The sequence below is a fragment of the Podarcis pityusensis genome (genome assembly GCF_964106645.2).
Source record: "Podarcis pityusensis genome assembly, chromosome: 16".
NCBI classification, from domain to species: Eukaryota; Metazoa; Chordata; class Lepidosauria; order Squamata; family Lacertidae; genus Podarcis; species Podarcis pityusensis.
The window spans coordinates 18,326,612-18,352,897 of record NC_138041.1 but is presented as its reverse complement, the minus strand read 5'-3'; the positions used below and the strand labels follow the sequence as shown (position 1 = coordinate 18,352,897).

Sequence of the window (26,286 nt, the reverse complement as noted above, 5' to 3'; positions counted from 1 at the left end):
AATCGAATCAAACCAGGCATCAAAAAAAGTGATGTCTAGGGCAGTAACTTCTGTATAAAGAGCAATTTGTCAAGTATTGGTATGCCAATAATCCCAATTAGCTAGATCTTCCAAAAATAGGCTACTGAGGCCCAGGCTGCTGTTAGGCGATGTGAAATAAGTTCTTTATTTTTCAATTCCCCATCAGTGTCCACTCATAAATTCAAAAGCGCTAAAGAAGAAGGTGGATAGGCTGCCTTCTTGGTTTTTATATGAAAACCCATTGTCCATAGCTCTTTAATTTTGGAACAATCTCACCACAAACACTTCTGCGAGGGGGAGAAGCAAACAACAAATGCTTTTTTAAAAAAATCAAAGGTTTTTTTACCACACACACATACCTCCAAAGGCTATTAGAAAAAACCCAAGCTGAGCAACCTGATATTGCAGACATTTGGCCTGTTTTAAAAGGACCAAGATAATTGATTGGATTTTAAAACAAAATGGATCAGGCTGCAAGTGTCCCTTTGATTAAGTGCACTGAAGTTTTAAATAAAATTGCGATAGGCTGTGGTGGGAGATCACATTGAGGGGCACCATGGTGCTCTGGGCCTCAAGTGAGGCCTGGCCAGGAGGGACTTGAGAGAATTGTTGTTGAGGTAGTGAGAAACACAGCTTTCCCCCCTGCGTGAACTTTCCAGAATTGAGGTGGGTGCCATTGCCATTATAAAAAAGAACAAGGGAGGTGTTCATGGGGAGCTCCAGCACCTCTTTTTCTAGAAAAATAGCTCAGGTGAGAGATGTCTTTGGAGGTGAGCTTGTTCATCATTGTGTAGCAGCACTGCCCTGAGATCAGGGTGAAGGTATTGACCAAGAAGCCCTGGCAGAGCCCAACTGCCCCTTCACCTTGCAATTTGAGGCCTTCCTCACAGACCCTGAGAACGAGAAGCCTAAAATTGCACACCACACCTGATATCTGGCAAGCTTAGTGGCTGCAGGTAGTGGAGGGTGGGGGGAGGACTAAGGGTTTGGCTATGCTTTAATGCTCAGGGTCCAAGCTTTCCTCCCCTCTTTTTTGACTTGAGTTTTCCCCACGAAAAGCTGCTCTTTAAAGCTGAATTGGAGCAAATGTCAACGTTTTGCTTCCGGAACAAAGAAGGGCACTCAGATATGGAGCTTTAAATTGTGCCTGGAAAAAGCAGAGGAAAGGCAAATATGGATAATGAGCCTTCTGACTCAGGTATTGCCTCTGACATCTGCCCCAAGATGAGAACCTGATACAATAATCAAGAGTTATTAACCACTAATACCATAATGCATCAAACTTTTTAATAAAAATAGTACATATAAACACATTTAAAAAAACAAGTTATAAACAACACAATGAACAACAGACAAAACACCCTGTTGGACATGCATTTTCCTCCATTGAGGAGATCAAATCAGGCTGGAGAGAGGTTATGTGTTTTTCTGAAGAGCAATTTGAAAGGGGGGGGGTCCTTGCTTGAGGTGCTCCCCATTTCTGGCTCCAGCCAAGCAGAAAATAGTTTATTTTATTTTATTTTCCTGTTTTCAAAAGTCTGTTTGACCAGAGGCAACTGGGGAAGAAATGTGTACCTGTGCATGCCAGCCTTTGCTTACCTGGTGCCTTTCAGATGTTTTGGACTCTAACCAGCCCCTGACAGAGTGGCCATTTCAGACTCCGACTCCCATCAGCCCCAGCCAGGAAAAGCATGAAGCTGGGAGTCCAAAACATCCAGAAGGCATGAGGCAAAGGCTACCACAGAAAATGATTTTTCAACTGACAATTTTATCTCTCTCTCCAGCCTCAGTCACTCCAACTTAACAGCAGCTGATAGAGCCACAATCCCCCCCCCCCCCATATCTTGGTAAAATGAATTTTGTTGTGGGGTGAGGAGGGGGGCATCATCTGGATCTCAAGGAGCATGGGAAGGAAAAGCAGCTCTTTAAAAATCCTCCTTATTTGGTGATGAGCAACTCTCTCAACTTGCCACCGGGTGTGTACACACCAGACATTTAATGGACACCCTACCCCCCCCCCAATGAATCCTGGGAACTGCAGTTAAGAGTGCTGGGAATTGTAGCTCTCTGAGGAGTAAACTGCAGTTCCCAGGATTCTAGGTATATAGTGTGTACACAGCAGCAGTATGGCGTGTGCAAGGAGCTGTGATATCCTGCATTGCAGGGGGTTGGAGTGGATGGTTCCAGCTCCGCAATTTGATGGCTCTGCAAACATGGGAGTGCTTTTGCTTATTCTTCAGAAGGGAAGGATAAATAGGCAAAAACCTGAGAAGTTGTGGGGACAGACTAAGTGATATAAATATTCCTTCCTCTGGGAAAAGTCTCCTCCTATATTCTACTTCGCTCCCATTAAAACTTTTAGGACAGTACCTGTTTGTTTTTTTAAGTATACGTTTAAAGATTTCGCTTCCCCCGCCCCCCACAACTCAATGGACAATTATCAATTGATATACAGTTAAATTAATTAGCTGGTGAGAAGGTGTACCGGCTAGGATTTCCCACCTATCCCTTCTTTCGGGAGAGGTGCCACTCCAACACAACAGTTAAGAACATCACTCTCTTGCATACAAAGACACACAGACACATATATGTACACACAAAGAGGAAAGGTGTGTACAAGGCATGCCAATAGCTGCTGCTGCTTGGAAGAAACAACGCGCCATTTGAACTCAGGTCCTCTTCATACATCATGTTTTCTTCAGTGCAGGCCAAAGACGTTTTAAAGACACACCTAAAAAGGCAAAACATGGACACGACAAAGACTTTTATTTGCTAAAAGATTAATCGTGCAGGTATGGTCATCGTGGAGCAAGCCTTTCCTCTCCCCAAAGTGTACAGTTGGTTGCTACTGTATAACACATGAAACAGCCTTCAGTGGCAACGTATGTGTCTTCCTTTGAGGCATGTCCACATCACTGAGTTCAGAGCATTAGCGCGCTAGCAGAATCACTGGACCTTGGAAGTCTCTCATTCAAATAATTCTTCTTTTAGACCAACAAAAACAATGCAATTCTAAAACAAGAAATACTGCAAGTAGTTTTGCATGCCCAAGGCAATGGCCGTAAAGACAGGCTTAGAACTCGGGACAAATTTTGTTTCACACACCTCCCTTTCTCCAGCAACCATGGCCTGTCCACAAGCAGAGCAAATAGGTCAACAGAGGAAAGTTGTAGGAGCAAAAGGAAGGCTTGAAAGCGTCTGTGAATGCAGTTTTGCTCACTAGAGGTCAGCAGAGCAACATACATGGGAAAAGAAAGATATTGGGGGGGGGGCGCACAAAAAACTTCTAAGGAGTTGTCGGTTGGCTCAGTTCCAGGAGCCAAGACTTCTGGCTGACTTTGCAGGAGGAGAAAAGCAAATGGGGAAGGGGGAGTCCCCTCAGGCATCCCTCTGCCAAGTCAGCCAAGGCACCTGTGTCAAGCGGAGACGCGATTTGGCTCTGTGCAGGGCGTTGGGCAAACTCCTTTTGTTGCCCATGTGTTGAAGAGGAATAATACTGACCTGCCTCACAGGGGGGTTGTGAGGCCAAACGCATGTAAAGCACTTTGCAACTGAAAAGGGGGACGAGTTAGCAATGAGTCTTCTCACAGTAAGCATCAGCATGAGGACCAATTGGCTGCCAAAATAAAACCGCCTTACAGGGGAGTTGTTCCTGTAAGGAGAGTATCCCACATGGAATCAGACAATTGGTGCTACAGCACAGCAAAGAAGATGGTGGAAGTTGCCCAAGCTACAGGGTAGGTATAGCCAATGTGGTGCCTTCCAGGTGTGGTTGGACTACAATTCCCATCACCCGTAGCACTATGTTGCCCACCCATGGTGTAAGGGAGCCCACTGCTTTACCCAAGCAATTTAAAATGGCCTCCACATGTGGGTAGCTCTTATGTGTTGCATGCTCTAGTTCTGGAAGAACGTGGGCTGGGCGTGCAGAGAACGTGGTATGTTGAGGGCAGGGACCATCTTTCAAAGATTCACAGGTTTCGCTTTAGGAAGTAGAAAGGGGGACAAGAATCTAGTCCTTATGGTTGCAAAGGCCATGCCTGAAAAAGTATATGAATGATGCCTGTGGAAATCGTAGAAGCTGGAGGGGGGTAGGTATGTGCGGAAGATTTCAAGGGGTGGGGAGACACCCTTCAGGCCTTGCATAGCTAATTCTCCTGGCCCACTCAACCCAGAAAACCAACATAAACTATGCAAACATGTCGTGCCTTTTTAAAAGGAAAAAAGGACCAAAATTGTGGCAGCGAAACAAGATTTCCTTTTGCTTTTTGGCACAGAATTTCAATGGCTCGGCTACGCAAGTATGTATATTATGGAGCAGAGCACGCAGACCTGCTACAAACAGGTGAAAGGGGCCTCTAGTGGTTTTGCAAGGTGTGGAGAAGGACTCCTTAGGTAAGCTATAGAGGGCACAGCTCAGTGGCAGACCATTCTGTCCCAGGCTCAGTCCCTGACGTCTCTGGATAGGATTGAGAGCACCCCTTCTGATACCCTAGTCAGTGTTACTGAGCAGGACAGACCAGTAGTCCGACCCACTGTAAGGCTATTTCCTCTGCTCTTGAGAGCTCCTTGCGGGACACAGAAAGACCTTCCAAACACCTCCCACCTACCCGCTTCTGTTTCCTTTTTAATTTAAAGCAGGCAATATTGAGACCTGCCACACTCTCTTCATCCACAAATGTGAGTCAGAGGCAGGCCTGGCTTAATCGCAAAGGAAAACTGAGAACCACATTGGGCACGACAACACACAAGGGCCCCTCTGCTCCAGGGAACCTTGCACAGAATGCCCTGTGGCTCTGTCCTCTCAGTATCCCCGTTCTGTGGCCCCAACAGTGCCACTATACTTTGTAGAGCTGCCTCACGATGATCACTGAGCTGCCCTTCTGCATAGGAAGCCCAGTCTTGCATCGCCGTGACCTTAAGAACTGCCACCCTCTCAGTAACATCCTCTGTAACCTCTCTCTCTATGGTTGTCATCTACGATGCATGACATCCAGGCTGCTACCTCTCCATGGAGCAAACAGCCCTGACCCAACCACTCCTTGCCACACCTGCCCTTCACTCCTGCGCATCTCCAAACCCAACAGCTCTGGAGACCAGGAGTCAGCGAGGGGACTCCGCCTTCCGGGTTTTGGTAAAAACTTCACAGAGAGGTTTGTGGATTCGGCAGTGAGTGAACGTTTGGGGATGCTGGCCCAGCACCCGATGGATGGAGGTGGGGACACGAAAGCACGACAGGGATTCAGCCAGCGGTGCAACACTAAGCCCTGGGTTTTACGTGGCATTGAACAGACCAGAAAACAGGGAGGGAGGAAATACTGAAATCAGAGGTAACTCTGTGTTTTCTGGTGGTGTTTCAAAAGAGCACCACAGTAGTGCTAAGACTTCTGGTTTTTTTGTTTTTGTCAGGTTGCCTGTGTGAATTTGCTGCAATTGCTAACGGTTGCTCCCGGCAACAGCTGGCGGGGGACAAGGTAGCCCAGGCTAGATCCCCTCCGCTGCCACGGCCGCTCTAGAGTCGTCCCCGTTGGCCAGGCCCGAGTCCAAGCGGTTGTTGTCAGCATCGATGTCCTGAAAGGGCCCCCCCACTTCAACGCAGCAGGTTTTGGAGCTGTCGGAAGCTTCCTGGCAAGGGCCCTGCATCTGGTATTCGCTGCTTTGCGGGGGCATCTGGCTGCTGTTGAGAGGGACCTTCTCTTGCCCGGAGGCCTTACTGGCGTCAGGGAGGCTGCTGCAGCCCTGCACTTTGCTCCTCGCTTTCAGCTTGTCGTGGTAGGAGAAAAAGGCCAGCGCTACCACGACAGCCAAGGTCATTGACAGCAGCACCGTCACAGTGACAAACTGGACCCAGTAGGAACGATACTCCCCCACTGGCTCTCCATCAGCATAGGATTCGCGGGCTCCGTCCACCCTGGCAGGGGAGTCGTGGGTCCTCACGTGGTAGCGTGCCACAGATTGCTGGTAGCCGTTCTCGCTGGCCCAGCACTCATAGAGACCCAACGTCTCCTCGTGCACAATGATGACTAGGGCCTTGTCGTCCTCTAGGATCAGCCTGTCCGGAATCTTCCTGTCTGGGTAGTTCCATGAGTAGTTGGCCAGAGCGGAAGCCTGCGGGCAGGGCAGCCTCACCATGGTGTTGAACGAAGCGGTCATAACTGAAATTTATAGGAAGAGAAACGAAGCTGTAATTCATGCCCTCCACTATTTCATAGATAAAAAATAAGGATGTATTGTTTGTACTTACAGCATCCCTGTTCACATTTCAAGAGTGACCATGTGGGCTTGATGGCTGGCTACACACTGCTGGACACTCTAGCGTTCATGCACATGCATTGGTTTGCATGCGCACAAGTGCACACATCTGCATCTCACACCCTTAAACATAGCTCTAAGGGATTGCTCCATCAGCGCAAATGTTTCTGCTTGCCTGATGCAACAATCTCCTCTCTCCTCCTGACCCCTCCAGCCAATTTTTTTTTAGGAGTGCAGTGGGTGGGAGGAGATCCCTGTTGAACAGGCTTCTGTTAGCAGGACTGGCTAGCCGAATTTGCTCAAAAAGGATTCACCTTGGAGGGGAGGGAGTTGGAATCTGATGGAACACACATTGTGGACACGCTAAGTTTTTCTTTAAAAAAAATCATTACCAACGTCTCCCTTAAAGATAAAATAAGAGCAACAACCAGGGACTGTCCCAAGGCAGCTGGAAAACACAGTGAACATGGGTGCACATGACAGTTTGCTACCCCAAACCCTCTCCTACCCTTCTGCCATAGACTGATCACTGCCCCCAACATTGTCTAGCAAATTTCTCATCCCTGCTTGAAATGAATTTAAAATCCTTAGGAGCAGCAGAGGTTGCAAAGATAGTCGACCACAGCCATTGGGATTCCTAACACACATTCCCCTCCCCTATCATTTTCTTGGATGGTCTTCCCAAATGAAACTTGGGCGTGGCTTTAGCAAACGGGCATCTTGCTTTCAAATGCATTGCTTTCGCAAAGCAACAAACAGCCTTGGGAAGTACAAGGCCTTTTGTTTCCGAACAGGGGAAGAACCTTCGCCGATCAATCAAACTCTGCAAGGCTCATACTAAACTTGTTAGCAAACTGCTTTCAGGGCCACTCCGAGTCCTTGCTATGGCTCTGCCAATTCCACTCTTGGGCTGGCACCCAGGATCCGGCTTCCCTGTCTCGATATTCTGCACCAAGTCATTCCTAGGAACAAAGAGAAGACAGGAAAGTAAGAACTGCCTTACTGGGTTGTACTAAGAAGCGGGGAAGGACAAATCTGTCCCTTTTGATTTTTCTCGGTTTCCCCATCTTAAATTCAGTTTTCCCCATTTCCACATCAGATTGCAATTTCCCCAATTGAGATTCTTTTGGGAATTATAGGGACAGAACTACCTAAAACGTATAGAAACTTATTCATGAATGCTACTACAGTGACAAGAATGTTACTCGCCCAAAAATGGAAAGAAGAAGAAGTCCCAGCAAAAGAAGAATGGATACAAAAAACTTATGGAATATGCAGAAATGGCAAAACTTACCGGAAGAATCAAGATAACAAACTTTTTATAAAAGAATGGAAATGCTTTATTGAATATTTACAGATAAATTGTAAACAGATAAGAACATTGGCAGGATTATTGTAATAACCTGCAGTTTTATAAGAGTATATATTTAAAGTAGATGAATAAATGAGCAAATTAAGTTGATTTGGATATGCAGAAGATATTAAAAATAAATTTAAGGAACCGCAGAAAGAGGGGGGATGAAGTCAAGTTTTGAAATGTTAAAATGATTGTAAAATTAGTGAAATGTATAAACCTGAAAAGCATAAATAATTTTTTTAAAAACAGCAATTTCCTCTCACAAGTCTATATGATCTCATACTAATTTTCATGTGCATGCGATTTTGCCTAGTATATGCATTTTTTTGCAATAATTTCCCTAATTTAATACATTCTAGCACATTCTTTTCACTAACAGAAGCCTTTATTCTTGTAAACATGTTTTGGTTGGAGAACTGAATAGCAAAATCTGGAGAAGTGTGAATGTTAAAAGATACCTGCATTTTAGTTCACATGTATTATTAGGTAAGCATGTATTAGGTAGATTCTCATTAAAAAAATGTTTTGAATAAAGCCAAATTTCTCCCTCATCCCTACTAAGCAGACCAATCCAGTGTTTTCTTCTGTGGCCAACCAGAGGCCTCCAAGAAACCCACAGATGGAGCACGTAGCCTTGCATTTTGTCTTCAGCACATGGCATTTGGAATTAGACTGTAAAACTGTCCATGGAGAGCCCAATTAGCTCTTGTGGGTTACAGCAGTCAACAGACTTCTCCTCTCAAAATTTGCATTTTATTTCAGAGAGAGACAGAGAGAGAGAAGGTTCATGCCACCTTGCTGAAGCAGTTGTGGGACAGGTCTGGACAGTACCTGGATAGGTGAGCGCCTATGACCCATACAAACTTAGAAAGCTCCTTTATACAGACCTTTAGTCCATCTGTCTACCAATTCTATCCTGTACGCTGGATGAGACCCCACCTTCCCGGGTACTGTCTCGCCAAAGTGGTACATGCTCTGGTTATCTCCCGACTGGACTGCTGCAGTGTGCTTTATGAATGGCCACCTTTGAAGGTGACTCAGAAACTACAGCTAATCCAGAATGCGGCTGCCAGACTAGTGACTAGGAGCAGCCACCAGGCCATGTAACACAGGTCCTAAAATAATTACATTGGCTCCCAATATGCTTCCGAGCACAATTCAAAGTGTTGGTGCTGACCTTTAAAGCCCTAAATGGCCTCAGCCCTGTATATATGAAGGAGCATCTCCACCCCCGCTGTCTAGACAAGGAACAGAGATCCAACTTCTAGCAGTTCCCTCACTGCGAGACATGAAGGTACAGGGAAACAGACAGAGGGCATTCTCAGTAGTGGCACCCTAACTATGGAACGTCCTCCCATCAGATGTCAAGGAATTAAATAACCATATAACTTTTCGTAGACATCTGAAGGCAGCCCTGTTTCAGGAGGCTTCTAATGTTTGATCCCCTCCGCACTGTATTTTTGTTGGAAGCTGCCCAGCGTGGCCGGAGCAACCCAGTCAGATGGGTGGTGTATAAGTAATAAATTATGATTATGATTATATTGTTATTACTGGTTCAGTAATGTCTGCACTGATTTGGGCAGCGACTTCCCAGGGCTTCAGACAGGGCGTTTTATCCCTGTTCTACCTGCAGACATTAAGGATTGAATTTGAAACTTTCTACATGCAAGGCAAGTATTCTCCCTAACCACATGCACACCACCTTGGATTCCATGACAGAAGAAAGGTGGGGGTATAAACCTAAGATAAATAAATAAATAACAAGGGGAGGTGGGCGGGGGGGGGGGAGGAATGAGAGGGTATTAACCTATATCTGGGATGCTTCACAAAAGGAGTACTACAACCCAAAATCGTAGGCTCCAGTGCCACCACAACACCATTAGCATTTAGGGAGCAATTAAGCTGAGCCATGTTGTATCAGACTGAGTTGGGTCCTTGTTATGTCCTGAGTGAATAGGATCCAAAATGCAGCAGTCTGATTGGTCCTAGAACAATAGGATTCAGAATGCAGCAGTCTGATTGCTCCTAGAACAATAGGATCCAGAATGCAGCAGTCTGATTGGTCCGCAGGAGCCACCCAATCCAACTCCAGGTGGAAGTGAATCCGCAACCTGATTGGCCTACAGGAGAATCCTGGAATTAGCCAATCACGTGGGGCCCACTGTGTATATAAAACAGACATTTCGGGGGAACTGGCATTCCTTACTACTAGGAGCTGAATAAAGAGGATGAAATCCACACTCGACTCCGAGTATATTTCAGTTCGTCTACCCCACTATCACATTTCTCACAGCAGCCAATCGGATGCTTCTAGGAAGCTTCCAAGTTCCCTGCCGTTGGTTCCTAGCATCTGGTATTCAGTGATGGACTGCCTCTGGACAGAGAGGTTCCATGAAGATACGGACTTCTTTCACGCTACAGATGTGAAATTTAGCACAGCATAAGCTAGGAAAGGACTGCTAACACCACATTATGATGTCGTGAATGGATTGTGTCAGTTATCATGCACGTATTTGGGGGCCCTGTTATTTTTTGATGCGACAATCCCTGAGGGATACTGCAAATACTCACAAGTTCTCTGTAGCACCCCAGATATCTCGGCACTTCTGACCATCCCAGCCGCAGTAAGGATCTCGCGCTAAAACACAGTTGGCACAGGTTGTGTAGATGCTGCAGTTTGCCAAGGGCACTTGCAGGACTCCCGTGGAATAGCCCACATACAGAATCCCCTAAGAAGGCACAGGCAGAGGAAGGCCATGGTCATTATCATTTTTATTCTTGTTTCTCTCTTTGTGTAGCTATGAGATGGATGTCTGCGGTTTTCTTTATGAGATACGGCCCCTTAGAAGTATGTTGCCCCAATCCTATGCAAGAAAGGATGCTCACCTTTTCACGGGAGAGCAGCAGGTTTTGGACTGCCTCTGGCTTCTCAAACAGCTGGATCTCCTCAATGATGTGAGCCTCGGTGCCGACGACCACAGCTTTGTGAAGGGCACCTTTGTCTGTGGAAGACAAGGTATCAAGTGAGACATAGTGCTGGCAGAAGGGTTTGTTAAAATGCAGGCCTGCCCCCATCAAGGGCTCTGTGTCCCCAAAAGGGACACATGTGGGCATGGTCGTAGCCAAGGGGTGGGGGGTGGGGAGGGCAGCTGCCCCCTACATAGTTAACTGAGATTCTGTCCCCCCTAACAAAAGGCCTGAAACCCGCCCCCCACAAAAATCCTGGCTACACCCATGCATGTGGGTGAGGGGAACTGATCTCTTCCCCTCTTGCAGTCCACCCTCCCTCATACATGAGGTTCACTTCCACTTTCAGAGCCCAAACTGTGTGGCAGGGGGTTGCCTTTCTGTTGACAGACAGAAAGTAAGCCATGGGGGGGGGGGGAGGGCTGTTCTCTTGTGCTGCCCCTCCTGACTTCAAGGGGAAATTAGGCCCTAAGCAGAAAGAGCTAAAATGGGTGAGGCTTGGGAAGACAAAGGTGTCTGCACTCCCACAATCAGCTTTCCCAGTTTCTCATGGGAGAAGGTTGTGGTTCCTACATTGCAGGGCCCCTTTGGGTCCCTTCCAACTCTGCGCTTCTATGATTCTATGAACCTTATCTGTTCTATGAACATTATCTGGTGACCTTCGACATGATGGACGTGGTATGTAGCTAGCTTCTGGGAGTGGTGGCGCCCACCCTGTGGAATGCCCTCCCACCAGATGTCAAGGAAATAAACAACTATCTGACTTTTACAAGACATCTGAAGGCAGCCCTGTTTAGGGAAGTTGTTAACGTTTAAAGTTTTATTCTGTTTAATATTCTGTTGGAAGCTGCTCAGAGTGGCTGGGGAAACCCAGCCAGATGGACAGGGTATTAATAAAATATTATTATTATTATTATTATTATTATTAATCAAAATGCTTGTGATCAATGCTGTTCAGCTCATCGGTTGGTTAAATGTTGCAGCCCTTGTTGGGTCAAAGGAAATAACGAGGTGACAAAGCAATTAGCTCAATGTCTACCACCAAAGCAAACAACAACAACGACCATCCATACCTGTCCCAAGAAACATCACGTTGTAGGGGTGTCCCAAGCTGTTCTGAGTTTGGTGCACCACAATCCGGGTGTATTTAATGTTTTGCTTCACCAGCAGAGGTTGGTTATGGGTCGGCTCAATCTTCTCATCCATCAGGTAGTGGTCTTTCATGAACGTCAGAGCTTTGTCTGAAGACGGGCCGACAGAACACTGTAGGGAGAAGAAGCCCAAACATTATAAAAGATAGGAAGCTGCCTTTGACTGAGTCAGACGATTAGTTCTTCTAGCTTTTTACTGTAAAACTATACAGTGGTATCTCGGTACCCGAAAGGTTTGGCTCCTGAACACATCGGCTCCCAAATGCCGCAAACCCAGAAGTAAGTGTTCTGGTTTGCGAATGTTTTCGGAAGCCGAATGTCCGATGCGGCTTCCATGGCTTCTGAGTGAGTGCAGGAAACTTCTGCAGCCAACCGGAAGCCGTGCCTTGGTTGTTGAATGGCTTTGGGAGTCAAACAGACTCCCAGAACGGATTAAGTTCCAGAACCAAGGTACCCCTGTACTGAGCTGCTGCCCTCAGAATGGCCAATGGTTTGCGATGTTGGAAGCTGTCATCCAATGACTTCTGGAGAGCATCACGTCAGCTACCCCAGATCTATACTGACTTGCAGCCACTTGCAGCCAGAGATTCAGGCAGGGTTCTTTTCCAGCCTTGCCTGGAGATGTCAGAGATTGAATGTGGGGCCTTTTTCCAGGCAAAGCTGGCCCTGAGCTATGGTGCTGCAAAAAGCCAACAGAGTGACCAGGAGCACCACTTAGTTCTTTCTGTAATAATTAAAATATTGTAGGTTTGTGGGGTTGCTCTGGATTATATCTGTGGGTCCCACCAAGCCTGTGATTTAGTAATGGGGAGCTTAGAATATAGCAGAGTGAATCTGCTGAACTGGTCAATCCAGTCTCTTGGTTAAGACAATATACCCTGGCCAAGTAGCTTATCTGCATGTGCAAATATGTTGGTGTTTTGTCACAGAAACAACTGAGTGGGTTTTCCCCACCCTTTCACCTGGCTGTGGGTGACATGATCTTGTAGTTATGAAGATGACAGGCAGGGCTAAAGTGTCTGTGAATCTGGAAGGTGCTGGGAGTTGGAAGGACATATAGAGGCTTGAATTGCTCTGTGTGATGAATCGAAAGCTTTGGGGACCCTCCAAAGGACACCTACAGCTGACCAAATGCCATAAGAGAGAAAAGGGCTGGAACTGGGCAGGACAACAGAAGGAATAAAATCTTATCCTGCGACTATTGCAGAAGAAACAGATCAACATCATGGAAGGAACCTTTCGTCTCTACACCCTGATCTTGATAGACCTTGGAAAAGGTCCACAGCTGATCTAGGTGAACTGGGAGGTCACCACTATTCAGTTGGCATCAGCACTATTCCAGGTACAGTGAGATACTCTCCTCGCCTGACATTACTTTGACATTGTTGCACAACTGAACAACCCCTCCAGGTGAACTCGTGACCAACAGTGCAAACCATTTTATGGCAGCAAAATTCCAGGCATGCTGGATACATAACACCTTCTGCCATGTTACCACCAGTCCAAGCATATGGAGAGGCAAAGAGAAAGGTACAGAGGGGACAACAAACCTTAAGACAACATGGCCCACGTATTGCCCTTTTTAGCTACGTGATTTGTTTTGGATAAACCACTGGATTTGGCCCAGGAGTATTGCTGATGGGAAGAACATCCATTCCAACCTGGGGAACAGTTGCCTCTTGAGTTTACCAAGGCGTTATGGCTGCCTTTCTAGGGCCTGTTCAATTTGGTGCAAGAACTACATTTAAAGGCAGGAAAGTTTATATCAAACTTGATTAAGAAGAGGGCAAGGCAGACTCTGGCTTCAATGCAAGGAGAATGCTAGGAACTATACACACACTGCCAGGACGAGGGTTCATGGCCTGGCCGTTGTAGGTCATCCATCGGGAACAGTCCTTGTTCAACTCTTTGTATTTCCCATCAAAGGCTTTTTTGATAGCATCGTGCCTGAAGGCACACACCGCTGAGCTCCCAAGATTTCCTGCCTGCCTGCAAAGAAATATACAAGGTAGTTACCCCACTAGAATTTTGCATATTCTCTGAGGCACATTTATTTATCTCCAATTAGCACAATGCTAGACCAAAAATGAATTCTGAAGTAAGAGTGGATGATCTGTCAATTTCAGCTTTTTTCAGTTTCTCATTTTTCCAATCTCAAGTTCAGCTTGCTGCATTTCCACATCAGTTTGCCTTATTATATTTTTCTAAAAAGGTCTGTACAAGCATTTGTCCGCATTTTAGTGTGCATTTCTCCTGACACACTTTTTTAATAAACAATTTTGCCTAATATAATTCCTTTTGGCTTTTTTTTTTTTTAAATGATATTTATTGAGAATTTTAAGATTACAAAAAAAAAAAACAAAGAAGAAAAGAAGAAAAAAAACAGATAACAATTAAACAATACAAATCGATAAAAGTCAAAATCAAAAAGCAAAAGCAAAACACATAATACATCAAAATCAAAAAGCAGGAATAAACAAAAAAAATTTTAAAAGCAGATCCAGTATTCTCAAATCCTTAACTGTCATTACCTTATTTCATCGACCTCCTCACACCTCCCTTTTTTGTATTCTAGTTGTTAATTATCTCAGCAAATCCTTTCCATTTTTCATAATATTCTGTCATTAAATTACCTTAATCTATTTTAGCCTTATCTTACCATAAAAAACCCTAGAACTTAAAACTTAAATCTTATTTATACCAATTTCTCATAACCATAGCATATTCTTACATAGTTCTTTTTAACATTTCTACTCATTTTTCTAATACTCATTAATTTTACAAAACATTCCTAAGTAGAATTTTTGAAACTTTCTTCCAATCTTCATCCAACGTCTCTTCCTCCTGGTCTTGGGTTTTGTCAGTCCTTTCTATCCCATCCATCTAGTTCATTAACCTGGTAACCTTATGTCCGAGGCCCTTAAGTCTCTTCCATGTCCCTTCCGCAGATCTTCTTCATATTTATACCTGTGCTTTACTTTGTCTTCTGCTCCTTTCACTCGTGGAGACTCCAGCTTGACAATATTTTTGTCCCTTCTCGACAGATCAGCCCCTTTTCCATAGTCCACACTGAACTCCATGTGGTATTTAAAAACATGTTTCAAGGTCCCTCCAAGGTTGAGGACCCCCCTTTTGGCTTTTTGCTGTCAGTAAGATATGCAATTTGGGGCTGGAGAACTACATTGCAAAATTCAGAGAAGCACAAGTTTTGAAGGATAAATAAAAAAATTGAAAAATTGTCAAGTAGAACCTTAGAGACCAACTAAGTTTGTTCTGGGTATAAGCTTTCGTGTGCATGCACACTTCTTCAGATACCAATTTAATGTTTTATTTAATGTTTGGGGAAGTGCAGATTAGGGAGGTTCCCGTTAAAATGCAAACCAACCCAAATTTCTCCCCCACCCTCACTAAGACTAAAACCCTCACAGCCTTACCACTGAGAACCGAAGACACCGTAGAAATCAGCACCACCTTCTGGCTGTGGGAGGGCAAACATGTGTTGGATGACGGTATAAGGGAACTGCCCCTGCTGGGTGCAAGATAGCTGAGCTTTCAGAAATGTGGTCCATTTCCTTTGCAACACCTTGTCTCCTCCAACATCATTCTAGGGAGGATGGAAAAGCAAGCATTACTAACAAACCAGGGAGACAATTTAACCACTTCCTCGCTTACTCACTCTTGGCCTGATAGCAGACCAATTGAACAAGTAGACAGTGGTATCTCAGTTGCTGAACATCTCGGAAGCCAAACGCTTCGGTTTCTGAACGGCGAAAACCGGAAGTAAATGCTTCCGTTTTCCAATGTGCCTTGGAAGTCCAATGGCTTCCGCTGAGTTTTTTCCAATTTTATTCATGGACTTTGCAGACCTCCCTTTGCGCCTCGGTTTTCGAACCTTTCAGAAGTCGAACGGTCTTCTGGAACGGATTACATTTGATAACCGAGGTACCACTGTATATTATTATTATTATTATTATTATTATTATTATTATTATTAACCTCCCCTTCACCTTCAGGTCCCTAAGTAGCCCCTGAATTGTCTAATGGCTCTCTTGGGATAATCAGATTGCTGGTTGTCTGTATTAATCCTGTCAATGTTACTGTTTGCTTTGTTTTTCTGTTTTATGCAATGTTGCACATTTTTCTCTTGATTTTGGCCTTGATTTTATAATGAAACCTGAATCACGATGTATTAAACAACAACAGTGGTAAAAGCATATGCTTAGTCCTCACACTGAGGCTGTGCAATGTGACTTTTCTTCCCATTTATTTAACTATTTATAATACACACTTGAAAAGTTGTTCATTGTGCCTGTGTGAAGTTTGCCACCTATGATCTGGAGGCAGGTCTCAGGTTCAATCCCTAGCTGTTCCCTACATGGGTGCCCTGCTTCTGGGCTTCCCAGAGGAGTTTGGTTGACCACGGAGAGAAAAAGCAAGATGCTGGAGTTGGGATGTAAAAAAGCAGCGATTTCCCCTCCAAACTGCATTTTGTCACAATCAGCGCTGCTTCCATTCCACTGCAGTTCAGATTTCACCAACTACTATGTTATTCATCTTGCTGTCTGCTGTTTAGTGTAAGTTATGTAAATTGTGAAGTTACATTCATCGCAATGTAAAAGAGAAACGTTATAACAATGTTTAATAAGCCATTCATTATGTATTGTTTGTGTGCTTAAAAAAACCCAACAAAATTATGTGAACAAGTACAAATAGAATTCGCCTGACTGATTTCCATTCCTGGCCACAGACGGAAGCACAGATTGCAGCAATTTTCACTTCCTTTTCAATTTTCACCAGCGGTTTTTGATATCCCTATGCTAGAGTCATTAGATCAACCTTCCATAGCTTGCAACCCTACAAATGTTCACAGAATACAGTGGTACCTTGGGTTAAGAACTTAATTCGTTCCGGAGGTCCGTTCTTAACCTGAAACTGTTCTTAACCTGAAGCACCACTTTAGCTAATGGGGCCTCCTGCTGCCGCTGCACCGCCGCTGCATGATGTCTGTTCTCATCCTGAAGCAAAGTTCTTAACCCGAGGTACTACGGTATGTCTGGGTTAGCGGAGTCTGTAACCTGAAACGTCTGTAACCCGAGGTACCACTGTAATAAAATTGTAGAGTTGGAAGGGATTCAAAGGAACATGCTGCAATGCTGGAGTCACTGGCCCTAACTGTACAGCCAATGGACAGTGATAATGGCAGTAGTAGTACAACACCCCTAATTGCTTTTCCTATCTTTAATTCTGAATTTTAAATTGCTGCAACCTGCCCTTTGACCTGCTGGTGAAGGCTAATAAATGCAATGATGATGCCACTTTTACTACTACTATTACTACTACTAACATCTGGCGGGCATCAGTTTTGGGAAAGCAACCCTAGAAAGCCATCCTTTCTGATTTAGCAGAAGCTCCCCTTATGTTCTGGTCTCCAGTTAAGAGATTTCAGGAAGGATGGATAGGAGCAAGGGCATGAAAGCATCTGATATTCAGAGGGAGACTGAACACAGAAGTCCTATGTAATTGCCACTGGCTGACCTAGCCTCTGTGAACTTGTCCAATATTTTTTTTAAAAAATCCAAAACTATAAACTATTTAAGCTACCAGCCATCAGTACATCTTGTGCCAGTGGATTCTCAAATTACACTTCGTCCTTTCATTTGTCTGCCCCAAATCTGCTTCTTATAATTCAAGCATTACGAGAGGGAAAGGGAAAATCATTGGCAGTCCACTATTGTCCAAAAGGGAATAAATCTCTATTATGTCTCCTTGCTCCAAACTACCAACCTTGACCTTATTGTTGTCTTTTTTTGTAAAGGAAAATCCTTTCCAATATGTTAGCAAAATAATTAAAATTAAATTCTGGCTCCAGTTCCTTCTTGGGAAACCCTCTTTTCCAATCCCAGATATGTGATGAATGAAGGCAAGGGATAGCCACTCTGCACATGCTCATGTATTACTCCTTCAGACATTCAAGAGCTAAACCTTTGCCACGGAAAATATGTTCCTGGGGCTGAGCCCAAACAAGCCCCAGCTCAAAAGCTCCCTTGATTCTTGAGACGGCTCACCTTGCAGACACGAGCCACCCTGGAGACGGTCAGTTTCTCAAAGAAGTCAAACTCCTTAGCTGTTTCCCCAAAGAAAAAGTAGACTTTGTCATCGACCGGGATGTTGAAGGAGGCCACAAAAGCTGCATCACCTGGAGAAGGAAGCCAGACATGAGATCCCCTTTGCCCTCCCAGTTCTTGACCCAGCTGGCGTGAATCCCCAGGCGAAAGCTTGTTGCCTAGGAGATGCATCTTCTCTGGGTACCAATCCATTAACTTATCAGTTGCCTAGGCGACCAGGCCATGGTGGATGGTGGGAGTCACTGGATTCTAGTTGGGGGTTGGACTAAGACCCTTCCCCCTTCCCCAGTCCTCCGGTTGTGCTCTTACCATGCAGCCAGTTATCTGTCTTCAAAACAGTCCTGCTGCCCAGGGTGCGAGTGATGATGGCCTCGTTGCCTTGAAAGTTGTTCCTGGTACCCGTGTAAAGTTCGCCATCTGCAGAGTAAAGGCAGGAAACAAGATGATTCCTTCTCAGGAACAGTCCCTGTTTCCTGGAGTTCTGGTAATTCATTGCCAGTCAGTATGCTTTGCTAACTTCCCCACCCTTCAGCTCCTTCCCCAGGGCCATAACAGTTAAATCTCAGAATGGGCATCTCATCTCCAGTGCACATCCCTGGGAAAGGCACCAGCATGGGTCCGGGCACAGCACAGGCCTCTATTGCCAGCTGGCGGGGGCTGATGGGAGTTGTAGTCCAAAACATCTGGAGAGAAAGGCTGGATTAGAGCCTTTAGTAATGTGTCGTGGGGGACAGGCAATGATTCTGGGGTGTTACAAGGGCTCACCGACTACGATTGCTGTATTCTGATGTTGAGGGTCAAAGGGGCAAATGCCCTTCCCTTCCAGGAGGAGAGGTTTGCCGTTTACATCAGTCGCTAGGGTAAAATTCTCCAGGTCCTAGCAAGCCAGGGAAAGAAAAGGGGGAAAAGAAGGAAAAAAAGAATATTTGGAATGCGTCCTTCAGAAAGCAAGCATCCCTATTTGCTGTACAATTTGGGAAATGTCATTTCTTCCTAATATAGTTTTGCATAATTCTTTTTGCATAATTATATCTACTGCATTTTGGGCATGGGTCTTATCTTCCTCTAGGACACTCTGGGTGCCTTATGCGTAACCCTTGCTTTGTTCTGATCCTCTAAACACCTTTGGAGGTTAGGTTAGGTCAAGCAGGAATGCTTGACTAGTTCACAAATGTTCAGTAAGCTTTTTTTGTTGTTTTGTTTTTTCATTTGATTTTTTCATCATCTTCATCATCATCATCATTTATTATTTCTACCCCATCTATCTGGCTGGGTTTCTCCTGCCACTCTGGGTGGCTCCCAATAGAATATTAAAAGCACAATAAAACATCAAACATTAAAAACTTCCCTAAACAGGGCTGCCTTCAGATGTCTTCTAAAAGTCCAATAGTTGTTTATTTACTTGACATCTGATGGGAGGGCATTCCACAGGGCAGGCACCACTACCGAGAAGGCCCTCTGCCTGGTTCCCTGTAACCTCACTTCTCGCAGTGAGGGAACCACCAGAAGGTCCTTGGAGCTGGACCTCAGTGTCCGGGCAGAACGGTGGAGGTGGAGACGCTCCTTCAGGTATACTGAGCCGAGGCCGTGTAGGGCTTTAAAGGTCAGCACCAACATATATATATATACTGCTTGGTTGTAGAAAACCTCAAAGTTTTGTGTCTGGATGAGGCTCTGTGTTTGGAAAATGGTGAGACTAAGCTCTGAGAATCAACCAAACATTTATTGTTCTCTCCATGCTGCAGATGGGGGAGTTGAGCTGTGTGCAAAAACAGCTTGCCTAAGGTTCATCTAGCGATTTCATGGCAAAGCAAGATTCAAACCAGGGATCTCTGGTCTTTTGCCTCAGCCTCTTAGTTACTAGGCTGCTCCAGTTCAGGGGTGGGCAGGTGGTACAAGGCATCCATTGGGTCTCTAGAGGCAGTTATAGGCGTGCAGCATAGCAGTCTGGAAATCCAATGGGTGCTCCCCTGGAGATTAGATGCAACATCACAAAGGATGCAGAGGTTTTCGCCAGTCCAGGACTAGCCAGTGTGGCACCCTGCAGATGTTGGACCACAAGTCCCATCAGCGCCATCCGGCATAGCCAGTGGTTGGGAATGATGGGAGCTGGAGTCCAACAACTGGCAGAGGGCACCACCTTGGCTACTCCTTGCTTAGTTGCTAGCCTGGTGGAGACCGCCCCCTTCCCTCTCTGCCCCAGGAACTCACAACGTAAGTACAGGTGGGGCTGAAAGCGTACGTCCCGCAAGCGTAAAGGTGTGTGTCGTTCAGCTGCACCAGGACACGGATGAAATTGAAACATTCTGTCTGTGGAGATAAAGAGGGGAAATCAAGATTCAGCTGCCACTTAAATTTGCATCCCAGAGGAAGTTTCCACCGGGAGGTTGCTGAAACGCACAACTGTGTCCTACAGTGTACAGAATGCACACGAAAGCAGCCCCTTTTCCGCTTACAAGTTCGAATGGGTTTTTGAAGTGGTTGAGAGGTAACACCTGCATTATTTGTTTCCTTAAAACATGAAGCCTGCAGTTCCTCTACATGGGAGGCTATGGGCCCTTCTTACAGCTGCTTTCGTGGGGTAACTCTTCATCTTCCAATGAGTCTCACCTAGCTCAGGAGGCTGTGCAAGATAAGGGGCCATGACACAGAGGCACCATCCTGCTCTTCAAAATCTAGCAAAGCCCCGCCATCTGTTAGGATTGGGAGGCACTCCAGAAGAATGCCTTTTGGTGGTGGCTCCCAACAGTTATGGCACGAATTACCTGCTCAGGTCTGACAGATTCAAGAGCTTTATATAGACCCCAAACTTCTATTTATCCAGACAAGCTTTGGCATTTAGTTTCAAGTATGGGAGGCTGCTGCCCCCCCTTCTCTCTCTCTCTCTCTCTCTCTCTCTCTCTCTCTCTCTCTCCTTTGTTTAATCAGCTTACAGTCAAGACTGTCTGTTTGGTTTTCATTACTGCTCCTTGAGGGTCTCTCTTGTCCAAAGACAAGCTATAAATTCCCCAATAAGCAAATGAATAAACTATCCACCAGGGGGAGTGACACTTGTGCATAATTCTGCTTTGACAAGTGCCCTGGGTGATTTGAAATACATCGGCAAGGATTTCTGATTCTCAACAGTTTAACAATGGCAGGAACAAAGACCCCCACCCACCCCTTAAATTATACTGTTTGAATGAAGAAATGGGGGGGAGGGGAGGCAGAGCAAGCAGACCAGGAATGGCTCTCTCTCTCTCTCTGTGTGTGTGTGTGTGTGTGTGTGTGTATTTATGGACTGTGATCTCCATTCAGTTCTAGCACTCAAGACAAACTCCTGGGCTCAAAATTCTCTTAACTGTCAATGTACATGGTTTGCACCTGGTACCAGTGGATCTGAGAGAGCAAGTAATCCCCTCATCCCCCAAAAACAGACAAACCCCCACCCACCCAGAGTAGATCCCACAGTCCTGAAGCCATTTTAGGTTGTATTAAGCATACGTCTGGACTGACTTGTTCCTCCCCCGCCTGGCCCCACAGAAAATACCAATTTGAAGGCACACTAGACATGGCACAGGAGACCTGCAAGCAGAACCACCCCTGGTTTTATGCTTCTTCTTCTTGCAAAGCTGAGTTTCCTATATCTTACCCCCACCCCTACCCCTACCCCATGGGTCAGGCAGCAGTTTTGGAGCGGAGATAGGGACCAAAACCAGCCAAATGCAGGAGGAAAGAGTTAAGCTCCCCCTTCGTCAGCATCATGTCCACCGGCCCTGATTCAACCCCCACCCCATTCAGGGTCTGCTTTTATATTTGCAGCATGCAGACACACATACAGACTAAGTTATAATTCCTAAGCAAGGAAATAAAGCTTCACACACAGAGAGACATAGACATATCTTACCTCATTACTTTTCTTCTTGAAGACACACTCAACCTTTTTTGTGGCTGTGGGGCCCCACAGTATCTATCACAGGAAAAGGGAAAGACTTTAGATAGTAGTAGTAGTAATAGTAGTAGTAGTAGTAGTAGTAGTAATAATTCTCTGAGTTTCTCATTTTTCCAGTCTAAAATTCAATTCTCCATATTTGCATATCCCTTTGTGGTTTTTTTTTAATGCCCTCGTGAAATTTGTCAGCATTGTAGGGCTGATAAGCAAATTGCAGTTTGCCATTTCCTCTAATAATATAACACATTTTTTGCATGTTATTTCCTTCCCCTCCCTATCCAAATACATGTTTCTTTTTGCCCACTTAGAGAAACGGCAGCGCAACATTTGGAAAAGTGCCAGTTGTGGCACATTTCTGCTGTCCCCAGTCTGCCCCTTTTAAGATTCTTGAGTCTTCCTAGTCCTCTATTATCTGTAAACGGAGAAGTCCTGTCCACAAATTGAGATAATGTTGCGGTTTTCACTAGGTGGCTTATTTCCACCTTACAGCCACTTGTCTCTGGCCTCTGGACATTATTTTGGTGAAGGTGATCAGCTGGCTAATTCTGCTGGTTAAACAGGACCTGGGATGGCACCTTTTAAGAGAGGGCTGTTGTTATATAATCCTGTGGTCCTCAATGCGTTGGACCATGAGTGCAGAGTGCCTCCACCCCCATCGTTCAACCTGGACACTTAGGTCCCGCTCTGAGGGCCTTCTGGCGGTTCTCTCACTGCAAGAAGCAAAGCTACAGGGAACCAGGCAGAGGGCCTTCTCGGTAGTGGTGCCTGCCCTGTGGAATGCCCTCCCATCAGATGTCAAGGAGATAAATCATTATATGACCTTCCATAGACATCTGAAGGCAGTTCTGTATCAGGAAGCTTTTAACATCTGATATTTTGGTGGGTTCTTTTATATTCTATTGAAAGCAGCCCAGAGTGGCTGGGGAAACTCATTGAGATGGGCAGGGTACAAGTAATAATTTATTTATTTTTAACTCTACACAGTAAGCTCTTAACTTACATGCATTTAACTTGTGCGCATTCAGCTTTACAGGCTTGGCACAAAAAAAGGGGGAATTAAGAAGGTGGTGGCAAGGGGCAGGGCATCTGGGGTGGGAAAGAGTTTGGCAATCCCACCCACCATTGAACCCTATGTCTTGACTATATGCAGTTTTTCCTTTAGGCACAATCCCCCGGAACGCAACCCCCACATAAGATTCCTGTACTTGAGGTGTCCAGAAACCTGCCTGTAAGGAACCGAAACAGTTTAGCTAGACCTGGCTTGAACTGCTTCGTTTGTTTTTGACGTACTGTTCTGCTTTCACCTTTGCACTCTTTCCTCTTATTTTCTATCTGAGTCTAAAGAAATTCTAGGAAATTAGTTCTTGCGGCTAAACTCAAAGAGCATTCTTCCCCCTCATGAGCCTAGGACCCTTTGGTTCATGATCTTATAACGGCAGGCTTTGCTGGGCAAAAGTAAGTCACGCTGGTCTTGAGGAAATGAGAAGGGGGATTGGTGCCTAGCCCTGCTTCTCCTTGTATTTCTTTGGGATTCAAAGAAATCGCCACCCGCTGGGGGTTGAGCTTTCTAAAGAGATGAGGTGGTAGCTATGTGAGAGGGGGCAGAAGGCTTGTCATCACCAGAACACCATGTCAGACCCACCCCCCTCATTTTCCTCCAGCACATCTTATCTCAAATCCCCATTTCCCACTCACCTCACCCTTCAGCCGGATGGAGTCAGGGCTGCCGATGTCAAGAGCAAGGATAGCATCTCTGGCTCCCACATAGAGAGTTGCCCCGTCTTTGCTCAGGAGAAAAGTGTCGTAATTCTGAACCCCCTTTCGGTGGAATGAGAAAACTATTCGGCTGGAATCCCCTGAGGAAGGAGAAAATATGGTTAGGTTCATTTATTTTTTAGAACACCTCTTCAGAAATTATTGTGACCCCTAAAGTTAGGGGTGGCTAACAATTTTTTTTTGGGGGGGGGAGCATCATCCACCCATAGTCAGCCTTCTGGGGTGGACATGGCCAAAAGTTGGCATGGTCACACAAACCACTTTCTGTCTTTCTCACACACACATACACAGCACACACAACCCCTTTCCCCAGCTGAGCTGTGCAAATCAGTGAGGAGGGGAGGTAATCACCCCCCCCCTGCTCATGAACTGATCAAGTAGAAGACTGGAAAGCAGGAGATTTGCATCTCCATCAGGGGACTGGGCTGGGTGGAGAGGGTCAAGCTTCTTTGCCCCCCCCCCCCCCCGTTCTGTGTCTACTCTGGTGGCAGGGGCAGTAAAGAGGGATGGTTTAGCTGGTCTGCTTGATTGCATTCACTCTCAAAGTACAGACCACAGCCTATACAGGTTGCACCCTTCCTGTGCAAAAAATGAGGATAATAATTGGCCTACCTTACAAGGGTGTCGGTAAGATTACAATGATGAGAAGTGTTAAGTTTGAAAGCAGCAGCAGCAGCAGCTAGGTATTCTTATTATTAAAAGTTTTGTCTTTGACAAAGGGTAGAGAATTTTCTAAGTCTGGATCTGTGATGATTTTTTTGGTGAGCAAGGGAAAAAATACTGGGGAGAAAAAGAAGAAACCAAATTGTGGCAGCCATGTGAGCCAGTGAAATGTGTTGATTAGAGTTGTCAGACTAAGAGCTCAAAGACCTGGGTTCAAACCCCTTCTCAGCCATGAAGCTCACTGGGTGACCTTGACTTATCTCTCACCCTAGCCTACCTCACACGGTTGTTGTGGGGATAAACTGGGAGGAAGAGCAGGTCGGAACTAAACAGTACAAATTGAGAGCATTTGCAGATGACTTAGTAGTGACGTTACAGGAGCCAGAATCTAGTACTAAAAGGGTTTTAGAACTGATTCAAGAATTTGGTCAAGTGGCAGGATTTAAATTGAATAAGTTAAAAACTAAGGTTTTAGAGAAAAATTTAACACCGATTGAAAGAGAGAGGTTTCAGAACGAGACAGGTTTAACAGTGGTTAAGAAAGTTAAATACTTGGGGATTAACATGACAGCAAAAAATGGGAACTTATTTAAAGATAATTATGAAAAATGCTGGTCTGAAGTCAAAAAAGATTTAGAAATTTGGTCAAATTTGAAGCTTTCACTGCTGGGCCGTATTGCTGCGATAAAAATGAATGTATTGCCTAGAATGTTGTTTTTGTTCCAAACTTTGCAGATTGTGGACAAAATGGATTGTTTCAAGAGGTGGCAGAAAGATATTTCTAAATTTGTCTGGCAGGGCAAGAAGCCCAGAATAAAATTTAAAATTTTAACGGATGCAAAGGAAAGAGGTGGATTTGCCCTGCCAGACCTGAAACTTTACTATGAATCAGCAGCTTTTTGCTGGTTGAAAGAATGGCTACTTCTTGAAAACACTGACATTTTGGACTTGGAAGGTTTCAATAATGTTTTTGGATGGCATGCATATCTATGGTATGATAAGGTCAAAGCACATAAAGCGTTCAGAAACCACATTGTCAGGAAAGCGTTATTTAATGTCTGGTTAAGATATAAGGATTTGTTAGAAAATAAAACTCCAAGGTGGCTGTCACCAATGGAAGCGAAAGCCTTGAAAAAGGTCAATATGGAGGTCAAATGGCCGAAATATTGGGAAATTTTGGAACAAGACGGAGATAGACTGAAATTGCAGAGTTTTGAAAAACTAAAAAACAAAGTGCGAGACTGGCTTCATTATTATCAGATAATGGAGGTATTTAAATTGGACAGGAAAATTGGCTTCCAGGTGGAAAGATCAAAATTAGAAACAGAACTGTTAGAACCTAAAACTAAGAATTTGTCAAGAATGTATAACTTGCTGCTGAAATGGAATACTCAGGACGAAACGGTAAAATCGGCTATGATTAAATGGGCACAGGACATTGGACATAATATCATGTTTGCTGACTGGGAACAGTTGTGGACCACAGGTATGAAATTCACGGCATGTAATGCCTTAAGAGAGAATATTATGAAAATGATATACAGGTGGTACATAACCCCAGTCAAGCTTGCAAAAATCTACCATTTGCCCGATAACAAATGTTGGAAGTGTAAAGAAACCGAAGGTACATTCTTTCACCTTTGGTGGACGTGCCCAAAGATTAAGGCTTTCTGGGAAATGATATATAATGAATTAAAAAAGGTATTTAAGTATACCTTCCCTAAGAAACCAGAGGCCTTCCTCCTGGGCATAGTCGGCCAAATGGTGGTAAAAAAGGATAGAACTTTCTTTATGTATGCAACAACAGCAGCAAGAATACTGATCGCAAAGTATTGGAAGACACAAGAACTTCCCACGCTGGAGGAATGGCAGATGAAACTTATGGACTTTATGGAACTGGCGGAAATGACTGGTAGAATCCATGACCAGGGAGAAGAGTCGATGGAGGAAGACTGGAAGAAATTCAAAGACTATCTTCAGAAACACTGCAAAATTAAGGAATGTTAGAGTGATGTTGGACTGAAAATAAGTGGCTTCCAGCTA

General features: G+C 45.0%; 1 protein-coding gene across 10 annotated transcripts in view; it reads right to left on the bottom strand.

The window, feature by feature from the left end:
- Positions 1-1,289: 1,289 nt before the first annotated feature.
- Positions 1,290-26,286, bottom strand: part of SEMA4A (semaphorin 4A) — a 78,401-nt gene continuing 53,404 nt past the window's right edge. For all 10 annotated transcript variants that reach the window (XM_080984224.1, XM_080984228.1, XM_080984222.1 and 7 more), the window contains 13 exons: positions 23,500-23,660; positions 21,760-21,822; positions 20,085-20,183; positions 18,639-18,750; positions 18,183-18,290; positions 17,814-17,944; positions 15,183-15,352; positions 13,587-13,737; positions 11,671-11,860; positions 10,517-10,632; positions 10,202-10,359; positions 7,117-7,235; positions 1,290-6,176 (listed from right to left, as the gene is read on the bottom strand). In XM_080984224.1, the coding sequence (XP_080840350.1) occupies positions 5,506-6,176; positions 7,117-7,235; positions 10,202-10,359; positions 10,517-10,632; positions 11,671-11,860; positions 13,587-13,737; positions 15,183-15,352; positions 17,814-17,944; positions 18,183-18,290; positions 18,639-18,750; positions 20,085-20,183; positions 21,760-21,822; positions 23,500-23,660 (2,249 nt within the window). In that variant the 3' untranslated portion in view covers positions 1,290-5,505. The remainder of the gene's footprint in view (positions 6,177-7,116; positions 7,236-10,201; positions 10,360-10,516; positions 10,633-11,670; positions 11,861-13,586; positions 13,738-15,182; positions 15,353-17,813; positions 17,945-18,182; positions 18,291-18,638; positions 18,751-20,084; positions 20,184-21,759; positions 21,823-23,499; positions 23,661-26,286) is intronic.